Here is a 13,461-nt window from a genome sequence, read left to right on the forward strand (position 1 = left end):
ATCAGGTCGGATCTGCTACTGCCCAGGTCCAGGGTCCAGGATCTAGGCTCCAGGAGTGTCCTCGACGTGACGTTCACAGAGAGCTACAGCTCGTTGGGTTACCCTGTAGACGTGGAGCGTCTGCGGGCGCTCAGCAGAGAGGAGGCGGAGCTGCTGTTGGCGCTCCCAGAGGAGCAGAGGCTGGAGGGTCTGAGGACGGGTCTGGACTCGGCCCTCAGGCTGCAGACGGGCGCCGCCGTCTGGGTCCGGGTCCAGGAGACGTTCCGCAGAGGAACCGTCCGCTACATCGGCCCCATCACCAAACACCCAACCCTCCGCCGCCGTGACCTGCCCGCGCGCTACTTCGGCATAGAACTACAGGTAACACACACCTCAGGTCACACAGGTCACTCAGGTCACTCAGGTCATGGATATTCATCTTCTAGTACATTTTCTTTCAAACTCTTCAAACAGGAGAGGACGTTTTACTTTGACCAAACTTGATCCACCGACCGACTCAAAGAGCAGCAGGAGGACCCTGTCTGCCCCTGTCTGCTCCTGTCTGCTCCTGTCTGCCCTGTCTGCTCCTGTCTGCTCCTGTCTGCCCCTGTCTGCTCCTGTCTGCTCCTGTCTGCTCCTGTCTGCTCCTGTCTGCTCCTGTCTGCCCCTGTCTGCTCCTGTCTGCTCCTGTCTGCTCCTGTCTGCTCCTGTCTGCTCCTGTCTGCTCCTGTCTGCACCTGTTTGCACCTGTCTGCTCCTGTCTGCTCCTGTCTGCTCCTGTCTGCCCCTGTCTGCTCCTGTCTGCTCCTGTCCTGCTCCACTGGACTCACGGTGAACTTTTCTGAGACTCTTTTTCTGTTTCAGGGCGATGATCGAGGAGAAGGCGACACCGACGGATCTCATGGAGGAGAGCGATTTTTCTCCTGCGACAGAAACTGTGGAGTGTTCGTTGGCTTTGACAGGATCACCGCCGCGGAACCAGAGGCCGGTCCAGAACCAAGACCAGACCCAAAACCAGAGCCAGTAGGAAGTCCAGAACTGAGAATGAAAATGTCCCTGAGAGTCAGACCAGAACCACGACCCAGTGCAGACCAAAACCAGCTCATGTCCTTCATGTCAGACCATTTTTACCAAGACCCTCCTCACCAAGAGTCCAGACCAGAGTCTAGATTTGAGACCAGACCAGACTCCAGACTAGAGTCTAGATTTGAGACCAGACCACAGACTTGGGACTCTGGTCCAAAGTCCCTGTCTGGAGATCTAGACCAGGACCATGTGTATGAAGATCTGGATCAGAGCAAAGGAGTCGCCAAAGTCCGCTCAAAGTCCCTCAAACTGAGTCCAGGGTCTGAAAAGTCCAGGTTTAATATTAAACCAGAGTCCAAATCCAAAGTAAAACTTGAGTTTGAGGAAAAGACCAAAACCGGACTGAAATCCTTCACAGACGTTTTCAAACCCAAGTAAGAGAAATACTGAGATAAACCATCAAACTGAAACTATTTTATAAAACAAAAACATCAGGAAAACTCCAAAAAGCCTTTTTCAATTTGACGCTTTCATTCAGAGACCAGAGATTATATTATATTTTTATTTAATAATATCAGATTATTTAATAAAATCAGATATTTAATAAAATCTGATTATTTAATATCAGATTTTTTTAAATAATTTCAGTTTGTACAAAGGCCAAAATCTCTCCACTTGATAAATTCACGTATAAATCACTTTCTGAACCATAAATCCATGTCTAATGTTCCCACAGGTCGACCAAGTCCACGTCTGAGCCCAAGACCAAGGCTGAGACCAGGACTGGGACCAGGATTGGGACCAGGTCTGGGACCAGGTCTGCAACCAGATCTGGACCAGAGCCACCCAGAGCAGGAGACCGGGTTCAGTTTGAGGTGGAAAAGAACGTGACAGCAGAGGGCGCTGTGGTGTTTGTGGAGACGGGGCCCGAGGGGACGATGCTGCACGTCGAGGTACGTCGTGATGTCACGGAGTACAGCAGGAGAGAGCGAGGACTGGAAGTGTTTGTGCTACAGCTAGTTTAGTCCTGTTTCAGTCCTGTTATAGTCCTGTTTCAGACCTGTTATAGTCCTGTTTCAGACCTGTTTCAGTCCTGTTATAGTCCTGTTTCAGACCTGTTATAGTCCTGTTTCAGACCTGTTTCAGTCCTGTTATAGTCCTGTTTCCTGTTATAGTCCTGTTATCAGTCCTGTTTCAGACCTGAGTCCTGTTATAGTCCTGTTTCAGACCTGTTTATAGTCCTGTTATAGTCCTGTTTCAGACCTTAGTCCTGTTTCAGTCCTGTTTCAGACCTGTTATAGTCCTGTTTCAGTCCTGTTTCAGACCTGTTATAGTCCTGTTATAGTCCTGTTTCAGACCTGTTTCAGACCTGTTATAGTCCTGTTTCAGACCTGTTATAGTCCTGTTTCAGTCCTGTTATAGTCCTGTTTCAGACCTGTTTCTGTTATAGTCCTGTCCTGTTATAGTCCTGTTTCAGACCTGTTTCAGTTATAGTCCTGTTTCCTGTTATAGTCCTGTTTCAGTCCTGTTATAGTCCTGTTATAGTCCTGTTTCAGACCTGTTTCAGAGTCCTGTTTCAGACCTGTTTCAGACCTGTTATAGTCCTGTTTCAGTCCTGTTTCAGTCCTGTTATAGTCCTGTTTCAGACCTGTTATAGTCCTAGTCCTGTTTTCAGACCTGTTTCAGACCTGTTATAGTCCTGTTTTAGTCCTGTTTCAGACCTGTTTCAGTCTTTACTCGGACTTTGTGTTTCAGGGCGTCTTGGGGAAGGCGTGGCAGGTTCATCTGCAGAACGTCCTGAAGGTGGAGCCTGGAGCTGGTTCAGGTTCGTTTAGAATCATTTATTTCAACTTTAAGACGCTTCCAGAAGTGACTCGTGTGGAACCACTGCTGACGGAACCTTCTCTTTAACCCAAAAATACAAACATGATTCTGGCCTTTGGAACAGATGGACGTTTGTGTGAAACGAGTCAAAACTCAGAGTCTGTGATGTTTGGAGGCTCGAATGGAAGGGCATCTGGCTTTAAGTGAACACTGGACGGGTCTTTATAGTTCAGCGTTTATTTGACACAAACACTGTTCCTCCCTCAGACTCAAAGGAACCAAAACCAGGATCTGAAGAATCCAAGACCGGACAGTCCAGACCAGAGTCCAGACCAGAGTCCAGACCAGAGTCCAGACCAGGGTTCAGACCAGAGTCCAGACCTGAGGGACCTAAACGTGAGTCCAGCCTCACAGCAGGAGACCGGGTTATGTTCATCACCGACCAGGACCAGACTGAAGAGGGCACTGTGATCTTCATCGAGAAGAACCAGGATACAACTCAGGTCCACATCCTGGTGAGTCCTGATTAAAGCCCCACTGCGGAACATTTCCTCACATTAGGACAGTTACAGAGAGAAAAGGCAGGAGGCGCGGTTTACGTGTAGATACTGTTCCTCCGTGTTCTTCAGCAGAGATAATTAATCGGTTCGATATTTGCAGTTCTTAGTGTATTGTCTCTTGGCCTTAAATCTCCAGCACAGACCGATATTTAGTTTTGTTGTGAAAAAAACATATCGTCCATCTCTATTCCTGTGGTCCTGAGTGTTCTTCAGTGTTCCTGAGTGTTCTTTAGTGTTCCTGAGTGTTCTTTGATGTTCCTGAGTGTTCTTTAGTGTTCCTGAGTGTTCTTTAGTGTTCCTGAGTGTTCTTTGATGTTCCTGAGTGTTTTTCTGATGTTCCTGAGTGTTCTTTAGTGTTCCTGAGTGTTCTTTAGTGTTCCTGAGTGTTCGTTTAGTGTTCCTGAGTGTTCGTTGGTGTTCCTGAGTGTTCGTTTGTGGGACTGAGTGTTCTTTAGTGTTCCTGAGTGTTCTTTGATGTTCCTGAGTGTTCTTTGATGTTCCTGAGTGTTCTTCCTGAGTGTTCTTTAGTGTTCCTGAGTGTTCGTTGGTGTTCCTGAGTGTTCTTTAGTGTTCCTGAGTGTTCTTTGATGTTCCTGAGTGTTCTTTGATGTTCCTGAGTGTTCTTTAGTGTTCTTGTGTGTTCCAGGGCGACTCACGGACCTCCATTGTTCCTCTTGAGGGCGTCGCCAAACTGGAACCTGATCCAGGTTCTGCACACATCCACAGTATTTGTGCAAAGTCCCACAGACGTCTCAGTAGAACATGACAGAAGGAGAACATCCATAACATCCATCCACAAAAGTCTTTGTCTGGTTGAAAAAAGGATGTTCTCCTTTTGTCAGATCTACATTAGTACATAGTACAATCACAATCTGTAATTCACACTGTTATAGTCCTGGTTTAGTTCTGGTTCAGTCCTGGTTAAGTCCTGGTTTAGTCCTGGTTTAGACCTGGTTTAGTCCTGGTTAGTCCTGGTTTAGTCCTGGTTTAGTCCTGGTTCATATTTGTGTTCCGTCAGACCCAGATGACCTGTACATGGCAGATCCTGAGGGGGCCTCCACTGCAGATGTTCTGGATCTGGACTCTGTGGTGGAGATCGACCTGGGGACCGGGAGCGGCTTCGGGACCATTCGGTGGATCGGGAATCTGCCGGGCGCAAAGCACGTGATGGCCGGTCTGGAGCTGGTGAGTCCTCTGGGTTCTTCTGTGTTCTTCTGTGTTCCTCTGTGTTCTTCTGTGTTCTTCTGTGTTCCTCTGTGTTCTTCTGTGTTCCTCTGTGTTCTTCTGTGTTCTTCTGTGTTCTTCTGTGTTCCTCTGTGTTCTTCTGTGTTCTTCTATGTTCCTCTATGTTCTTCTGTGTTCTTCTGTGTTCCTCTGTGTTCTTTCGTGTTCTTCTATGTTCTTCTGTGTTCTTCTGTGTTCCTCTGAGTTCTTCTATGTTCTTCTGTGTTCTTCTGTGTTCTTTCATGTTCTTCTATGTTCCTCTGTGTTCTTCTGTGTTCCTCTGTGTTCTTCTATGTTCTTCTGTGTTCTTCTGTGTTCTTCTGTGTTCTTCTATGTTCTTCTGTTTCTCTGTGTTCTTCTGTGTTTTCTGTGTTTCTTCTATGTTCCTCTGTGTTCTTCTGTGTTCTTTCATGTTCTTCTATGTTCCTCTGTGTTCTTCTGTGTTCCTCTGTGTTCTTCTGTGTTCTTCTGTGTTCTCTGTGCTCTTCTATGTTCTTCTGGGTTCTTCTATGTTCTTCTGTGTTCTTCTGTGTTCTTTCGTGTTCTTCTATGTTCTTCTGTGTTCTTCTGTGTTCCTCCGTGTTCTTCTATGTTCTTCTGTGTTCCTCCGTGTTCTTCTATGTTCTTCTGTGTTCTCTGTGTTCTTCTGTGTTCCTCTGTGTTCTTCTGTGTTCTTCTGTGTTCCTCTGTGTTCTTCTGTGTTCTTCTGTGTTCTTCTGTGTTCTTCTGTGTTCCTCTGTGTTCTTCTGTGTTCTTCTGTGTTCCTCTGTGTTCCTCCGTGTTCTTCTATGTTCTTCTGTGTTCCTCTGTGTTCCTCTGTGTTCTTCTGTGTTCCTCTGTGTTCTTCTGTGTTCCTCCGTGTTCTTCTATGTTCCTCTGTGTTCCTCTGTGTTCTTCTGTGTTCTTCTATGTTCCTCTGGGTTCTTCTGTGTTCTTCTGTGCTCTTCTATGTTCTTCTGTGTTCCTCCGTGTTCTTCTATGTTCCTCTGTGTTCTTCTGTGTTCTTCTGTGTTCTTCTATGTTCTCTGGGTTCTTCTGTGTTCTTCTGTGTTCTTCTGTGTTCTTCTGTGTTCTTCTGTGTTCTCCGTGTTCTTCTATGTTCTTCTATGTTCCTCTGTGTTCTTCTGTGTTCTTCTATGTTCCTCTGGGTTCTTCTATGTTCTTCTGTTCTTCTGTGTTCTTCTGTGTTCTTCTGTGTTCTTCTGTGTTCCTCTGTGTTCTTCTGTGTTCTGTGTTCTCCTGTGTTCTTCTGTGTTCTCTGTGTTCTTCTGTGTTCTCTGTTGTTCTTCTGTGTTCTTCTGTGTTCTCTATGTTCTTTCTGTGTTCTTCTGTGTTCCTCTGTGTTCCTTCTGTGTTCTTCTGTGTTCCTCTGTGTTCTTCTATGTTCTTCTGTTTCTTCTGTGTTCTTCTATGTTCTTCTGTGTTCTTCTATGTTCTTCTATGTTCTTCTGTGTTCTTCTGTGTTCCTCTGTGTTTCTTCTTCTGTTCCTTCTGTGTTCCTCTGTGTTCTTCTATGTTCTTGTGTGTTCTTTCTATGTGTTCTTCTGTGTTCTTCGTGTTCTTCTGTGTTCTTCTTGTGTTCTTCTATGTTCTTCTGTGTTCTTCTGTGTTCTGTTTTCTATGTTCTTCCGTGTTCTTCTGTGTGTTCTTCTGTGTTCTTCGTGTTCTTCTATGTTTCCTCTGTGTTCTTCTGTGTTCTTCTATGTTCTTCTGTGTTTCTGTTCTCTATGTTCTTCTGTGTTCTTCTGTGTTCTTCTGTGTTCTTCTGTGTTTCTTCTGTGTTCTTCTTGTGTTCTTCTGTGTTCTTCTGTGTTCTGTTCTTCTGTGTTCTTCTATGTTCTTCTTCTGTGTTCTTCTATGTGTTCCTCTGTGTTCTTCTATGTTCTTCCGTGTTCTTCTATGTTCTTTCCTGTGTGTTCTTCTTATGTTCCTCTGTGTTCTTTCTAGTTCTTCTGTGTGTTCTTCCTGTGTTCTTCTATGTTCTTCTGTGTTCTCTGTGTTCTTCTGTGTTCTTCCTGTTCTTCTATGTTCTTTTCTTCTTCTGTGTTCTTCTCTTCTGTGTTCTTCTATGTTCTTCTGTGTTCTTCTGTGTTCTTCTTGTTCTTCTGTGTTCTTCTGTGTTCTTCTGTGTTCTGTTTCTGTGTTCTTCTGTGTTCTTCTGTGTTCTTCTGTGTTCTTCTGTGTTCTTCTGTGTTTCTTCTGTTTCTCTGTGTGTTCTTCTGTGTTCTTCTGTGTTCTTTCTGTGTTCTTCTATGTTCTTCTATGTTCTATGTTCTTCTGTGTTCTTGTTTCTATGTGTGTTCTTTCGTGTTTCTTCTATGTTCTTCTATGTTCTCTTCTATGTTCTCTGTGTTCTTCTATGTTCTTCTGTGTTCTTCTATGTTCTTCTTCTTCTGTGTTCTTCTGTGTTCTTCTGTGTTCTTCTGTGTTCTTCTATGTTCTTCTGTGTTCTTCTCTGTTCTTCTGTGTTCTTCTGTGTTCTTCTGTGTTCTTCTGTGTTCTCCTGCGTTCTTCTGTGTTCTTCTGTGTTCTTCTGTGTTTCTTCTGTGTTCTTCTGTGTGTTCTTCTATGTTCTTGTTCTTCTATCTGTGTTCTGTGTTTTCTTGTTTCTGTTCTTCTGTGTTCTTCTGTGTTCTTCTATGTTCTATGTTTCTTCTATGTTCTTCTGTGTTCTTCTATGTTCTTCGTGTTTTCTGTGTTCTTCTGTGTTCTTCTGTGTTCTTCTATGTTCTTCTGTGTTCTTCTATGTTCTTCTGTGTTCTTCTGTGTTCTTCTGTGTTCTTCTGTGTTCTTCTGTGTTCTTCTGTTCTTCTATGTTCTTCTGTGTTCTTCTATGTTCTTCTGTGTTCTTCTGTGTTCCTCTGTGTTCTTCTATGTTCTTCTGTGTGTTCTTCTGTGTTTCTTCTGTGTTCTTCTGTGTTCCTCTGTGTTTCTCTGTGTTCTTCTATGTTCTTCTGTGTTCTTTCTTCTGTGTTCTTCTGTGTTCTTCCTCTGTGTTCTTCTGTGTTCTTCTATGTTCTTCTATGTTCTTCTGTGTTCTTCTGTTCTTCTGTGTTCTTCTGTGTTCTTCTGTGTTCTTCTGTGTTCTTCTGTGTTCTTCTGTGTTCTTCTGTGTTCTTCTATGTTTTCTGTGTTCTTCTCTGTGTTCTTCTGTGTTCTGTGTTCCTCTGTGTTTCTGTGTTCTTCTGTGTTCTTCTGTGTTCTTCTGTTCTTTCTGTGTTCCTCTGTGTTCTTCTATGTTCTTCTGTGTTCTTCCGTGTTCTTCTGTGTTTCTATGTTCTTCTGTGTTCTTCCTGTGTTCCTCTGTGTTCTTCTGTGTTCTTGTTCCTCTGTGTTCTTCTGTGTTCTTCTGTGTTCTTCTGTGTTCTTCTGTGTTCTTCTGTGTTTCTTCTGTGTCTTCTTTTCTGTGTTTTCCGTGTTTCCTCTGTGTTCTCTGTGTTCTTCTGTTCTTCTGTGTTCTTCTATGTTCTTCTGTGTTCTCTGTGTTCCTTCTGTGTTCTTCTGTGTTCTTCTGTGTTCTTCTATGTTCTTCTGTGTTCTTCTGTGTTCTTCTATGTTCTTCTGTGTTCTTCTGTGTTCTTCTGTGTTCCTCTGTGTTCTTCTGTGTTCTTCTATGTTCCTCTGTGTTCTTCTATGTTCTCTGTGTTCTTTTCTGTGTTTCTGTGTTCTCTGTGTTCTTCTATGTTCTTCTGTGTTCTTCTGTGTTCTTCTGTGTTCTTCTGTGTTCTTCTGTGTTCTTCTGTTCTTCTATGTTCCTCTGTGTTCTTCTATGTTCTTCTGTGTTCTTCTGTGTTCTTCTATGTTCTTCTATGTTCCTCTGTGTTCTTCTGTGTTCCTCTGTGTTCTTCTGTGTTCTTCTGTGTTCTTCTGTGTTCTTCTGTGTTCTTCCGTGTTCTTCCGTGTTCTTCTGTGTTCCTCTGTGTTCCTCTGTGTTCCTCTGTGTTCCTCTGTGTTCCTCTGTGTTCTTCTGTGTTCTTCTGTGTTCCTCTGTGTTCTTCTGTGTTCTTCTGTGTTCCTCTGTGTTCTTCTGTGTTCCTTCTGTGTTCCTCTGTGTTCTTCTGTGTTCCTCTGTGTTCTTCTGTGTTCCTCTGTGTTCCTCTGTGTTCTTCTATGTTCTTCTGTGTTCTTCCGTGTTCTTCTGTGTTCTTCTATGTTCTTCTGTGTTCTTTCGTGTTCTCTGTGTTCTCTGTGTTCTTCTGTGTTCCTCTGTGTTTCCTCTGTGTTCTTCTGTGTTCTTCTGTGTTCTTCTGTGTTCTTCTGTGTTCTTCTGTTTCTTCTGTGTTCTCTGTGTTCTCTGTGTTCTTCTATGTTCTTCTGTGTTCTTCTGTGTTCTTCTATGTTCTTCTGTGTTCTGTGTTCTTCTGTTCTTCTATGTTCTTCTGTTTCTTCTTCTGTGTTCTTCTGTGTTCTTCTGTGTTCTTCTGTGTTCTCCTGTGTTCTCCTGTGTTCTTCTTCTGTGTTCTTCTGTGTTCTTCTGTGTTCTTCTGTGTTCTTCTATGTTCTTCTGTGTTCTTCTGTGTTCTCTGTGTTTTCTATGTTCTTCTATGTTCTTCTGTGTTCTTCTATGTTCTTCTGTGTTCTTCTGTGTTCTTCTGTGTTCTTCTGTGTTCCTCTGTGTTCTTCTGTGTTCTTCTGTGTTCTTCTATGTCTTCTATGTTTCTGTGTTCCTCTGTGTTCCTCTGTGTTCTTCTGTGTTCTTCTGTGTTCTTCTTCTTTCTTCTGTGTTCTCTGTGTTTCTGTGTTTCTGTTCTTCCGTGTTTCTTCTGTGTTTCTCTGTGTCTTCTGTGTTCTTCTTGTGTTCTCTGTGTTTTCTGTGTTCCTCTGTGTTCCTCTGTGTTCTCTGTGTTCTTCTATGTTCCTCTGTGTTCTTCCGTGTTCTTCGTGTTCTGTCTGTTCCTCTTGTTCTTCTGTGTTCTTCTCTGTGTTCCTCTGTGTTTCTCTCTGTGTTCTCTCTGTTCCTCTGTGTTCTTCCGTGTTCCTCTGTGTTCCTCTGTGTTCTTCTATGTTCTTCTGTGTTCTTCCGTGTTCCTCTGTGTTCCTCTGTGTTCTTCTGTGTTCTTCCGTGTTCTTCCGTGTTCTTCTGTGTTCTTCCATGTTCTTCCGTGTTCTTCCATGTTCTTCTGTGTTCCTCTGTGTTCTTCTGTGTTCCTTTGTCCTGACCCTGCCTGTGTGTGCAGGAGAACCCTGTCGGTGTGAGTGACGGGACGTTCCGGGGCCTCAGGTGTTTCAGGTGTCCAGAGAAACACGCCCTGTTCGTGAAGCTCTCGTCCTGCCGCCCCGACTCACGCTTCAGCTCGGCCAATCAGAGCGCTCGAAACGGCAGAGACGCGGCCAATCACAGCGCTCGGAGCTGGACAGACTCGTCCAATTACAGCGCTCCTCTGAAGAAAACTCGAGTGAATCAGTTCAGCGCAGACGACGCAGGTGAGACGGACGTCTTTGTGACGTGTCCTTGAGCAAAACACTTCTACTGCCTGTCTTTGGACCCTCCTCTCATCTCCTCTTCCCTCTCATCTCCTCTTCCCTCTCCTCCTCCTCCTCTCTCTCTCCTCTCTCTCTCTCCTCCTCTCTCTCTCTCTCTCTCTTCTCTCTCCTCCTCCTCCTTCTTCTCGTCTCCTCTTCCTCTCTTCTCTCTCCTCTTCTCTCTCTCTCTCTCTCTCTCCTCCTCCTCTTCTCTCTCTCTCCTCTCTCTCTCCTCTCCTCTCTCTCTCTCTCTCTTCTCCTCGTCTCCTCCTCTTCTCTCCTCTCCTCTCTCTTCTCTCTCCTCTCTCTCTCTCTCTCCTCTCTCTCTCTCCTCTCCTCTCTCTCCTCTCCTCCTCTCTCTCCTCCTCTCTCCTCTCTCTCTCCTCTCCTCTCTCCTCTTCCTCTCTCTCCTCCTCCTCTCTCTCTCTCTCTCCTCCTCTCTCTCTCTCTCTCTCTCTCCTCCTCTCTCTCTCTCCTCCTCTCTCCTCTCTCTCTCCTCCTCTCTTCTCTCTCTCTCTCCTCTCTTCTCTCTCTCTCCTCCTCTCTTCTCTCTCCTCCTCTCTTCTCTCTCTTCTCTCTCTCTCTCTCTCCTCCTCTCTCTCCTCTCCTCCTCTCTCTCTCCTCCTCCTCTTCTCTCTCCTCCTCCTCTCTCTCTCCTCTCTCTCTCTCTCTCTCCTCTCTCCTCCTCTCCTCTCTCCTCTCTCTCTCCTCCTCTCTCTCTCTCTCTCCTCTCCTCTTCTCTCTCTCTCTCTCCTCTCTCTCCTCCTCCTCCTCTCTCTCCTCTCTCCTCCTCTCTCTCTCTCTCTCTCCTCTCTCTCTCTCCTCTCTCTCCTCTCTCCTCCTCTCTCTCTCTCTCTCTCCTCTCTCTCCTCTCTCTCTCTCTCTCCTCTCTCTCTCCTCCTCCTCCTCCTCTCTCTCTCCTCCTCCTCTCTCTCCTCTTCTCCTCTCCTCTCCTCCTCCTCCTCCTCCTCTTCTCTCTCCTCTCCTCTTCTCTCTCCTCTCTCTCCTCTCTCTCTCTCCTCTCCTCTCTCCTCCTCCTCTCTCTCTCTCTCCTCTCTTCTCCTCTCTCCTCTCTCTTCTCTCTCCTCCTCCTCTTCTCTCGTCTCCTCCTCCTCTCTCTCTCTTCTTCTCTCTCCTCCTCCTCTTCTCTCTCGTCTCCCTCCTCTCCTCTCCTCTCTCCCCTCTCTCTCCTCCTCCTCTTCTCTCTCCTCCTCCTCTTCCCTCTCTCCTCCTCCTCCTCTTCTCTCTCGTCTCCTCAGAGCCGGTTCCTCCTCCGGCGGTGGAGCAGGTGGAGCGCCTCCTGGTGGGGAAGATGAAGGGCATCCAGGGTCACCATAACTCCTGCTACATGGACAGCGCCCTCTTCAGGTCGGGACATGTCTCCATGTGTCTCCTCTCTCCTCTCCTCTCTCACTCATGTCTTTTGTCTTTTGTTTCTGTGTCTCTTTGTCCTTCAGTCTTTTCAGTTGTTCGTCTGTTTTGGATTCTCTTTTGTTTAAATCGACTTCACCTCAGGACGCTGAAGTTCAGAAGATTTTACTGCAGGACATCGTCAACCCGCTACGAAGGTACTCACTATGAATACTACAAATACTACAAATACTACGATACTACAAATACTACTACTGATACTGCAGCTAATACTAGTTGGTCTGTAGAGGGTCCTGTGCATGGAGCCTGTGCTGGGAGGGCATCTGGCACGTTTTGATTTGTTGTTTTTTTTTGCAGAGATGGTTTTGTGGAGGGACGTCACGTGATGAACTTGAGGAGGCAGCTTCAGAAACACGGCGAAAGCTTCACCACCGACGAGAAAGGTTCACCACACAAACCACAACACAGACCATACAGGTGTACAGGGACCATACAGGCGTACAGGGACCATACAGGCGTACAGAGACCAAACAGGCGTACAGAGACCATACAGGTGTACAGGGACCATACAGGCGTACAGAGACCATACAGGCATACAGAGTACAGATCATAACACAAACCATACAGGTGTACAGGATGTGTCTTTGTGTGTCTTTGTGTGTCGTTGTGTTGAGTTGTGTGTCTTTGTGTGTTTCAGATCCAGAGGAGTTTCTCTCCGTCCTCATGAATCACGTCCTCGCCCTGGACCCACTGCTCCAACTGTACGTCCCTCTGTCTTGCGTTCTGATTGGTCCTCTGTCCTGAGCTCTGATTGGTCCTCTGTTCTGAGCTCTGATTGGCCGATGCGATTTCTTTTAATTCTTAAATTCGAACCACAATCTTTTTTTTCGTGGTCGAGGTCAGAAGCAGAGCGCCCTTTGAAGCGATGAAACAAATTGGCACAAATTACTTGTTTTAATTGACCGATCTTTCAGGTGCTCAGTTGTGATTGGCCGGTGTCTTGCAGGTGCTCAGTTTTGGCACGTGTTTTGCAGGTGCTCAGTTTTGGTCGGTGTCTTGCAGGCGCTCAGTTTTGGCACGCGTCTTGCAGGTGTTAAATTTTGGCTGGTGTCTTGCAGGTGCTCAGTTTTGGCATGTCTTGCAGGTGTTCAGTTTTGGCATGTGTCTTGCAGGTGTTCAGTTTTGGCTGGTGTCCTGCAGGCGCTCAGTTTTGGCATGCGTCTTGCAGGTGTTCAGTTTTGGTTGGTGTCTTGCAGGTTTTCAGTTTTGGCACGTGTCTTGCAGGTGTTCAGTTTTGGCACGTGTCTTGCAGGTGTTCAGTTTTGGCACGTGTCTTGCAGGTGTTCAGTTTTGGAACGTGTTTTGCAGGTGTTCAGTTTTGGTCTGTGTCTTGCAGGTGTTCAGTTTTGGCCGGTGTCTTGCAGGTGTTCAGTTTTGGAACGTGTTTTGCAGGTGTTCAGTTTTGGTCTGTGTCTTGCAGGTGTTCAGTTTTGGCACATGTCTTACAGGCGCTCAGTTTTGGTACGTGCCTTTCAGGCGTTCAGTTTTGGTTGGTGTTTTGCAGGTGTTCAGTTTTGGCCGGTGTCTTGCAGGTGTTCAGTTTTGGAACGTGTTTTGCAGGTGTTCAGTTTTGGTCTGTGTCTTGCAGGTGTTCAGTTTTGGCACATGTCTTACAGGCGCTCAGTTTTGGTACGTGCCTTTCAGGCGTTCAGTTTTGGTTGGTGTTTTGCAGGTGTTCAGTTTTGGCCGGTGTCTTGCAGGTGTTCAGTTTTGGCATGTGTCTTGCAGGTGTTCAGTTTTGGTCGGTGTCTTGCAGGTGTTCAGTTTTGGTACGTGTCTTGCAGGTGTTCAGTTTTGGCACGTGTCTTGCAGGTGTTCAGTTTTGGTCGGTGTCTTGCAGGTGTTCAGTTTTGGTACGTGTCTTGCAGGTGTTCAGTTTTGGCACGTGTCTTGCAGGTGTTCAGTTTTGGCACGTGTCTTGCAGGTGTTCAGTTTTGGCACGTGTCTTGCAGGT

At 46.0% G+C, this 13,461-nt stretch overlaps 1 protein-coding gene across 1 annotated transcript in view; it reads left to right on the forward strand.

The window, feature by feature from the left end:
• Window positions 1-13,461, forward strand: part of cyldl (cylindromatosis (turban tumor syndrome), like) — a gene marked incomplete at its 5' end in the record, with an annotated part of 22,265 nt that continues 8,804 nt past the window's right edge. The window contains 12 exon segments of the mRNA XM_055165316.1: window positions 1-360; window positions 844-1,439; window positions 1,742-1,958; window positions 2,761-2,830; window positions 3,097-3,344; window positions 4,036-4,096; window positions 4,408-4,574; window positions 9,791-10,037; window positions 11,336-11,444; window positions 11,534-11,644; window positions 11,805-11,890; window positions 12,145-12,208. Of these exon segments, the coding sequence (XP_055021291.1) occupies window positions 1-360; window positions 844-1,439; window positions 1,742-1,958; window positions 2,761-2,830; window positions 3,097-3,344; window positions 4,036-4,096; window positions 4,408-4,574; window positions 9,791-10,037; window positions 11,336-11,444; window positions 11,534-11,644; window positions 11,805-11,890; window positions 12,145-12,208 (2,336 nt within the window).

Source organism: Boleophthalmus pectinirostris, unplaced genomic scaffold, assembly GCF_026225935.1.
Source record: "Boleophthalmus pectinirostris isolate CB_2022bp ecotype Guang Dong unplaced genomic scaffold, ASM2622593v1 HiC_scaffold_7, whole genome shotgun sequence".
Classification (NCBI taxonomy): Eukaryota; Metazoa; Chordata; class Actinopteri; order Gobiiformes; family Gobiidae; genus Boleophthalmus; species Boleophthalmus pectinirostris.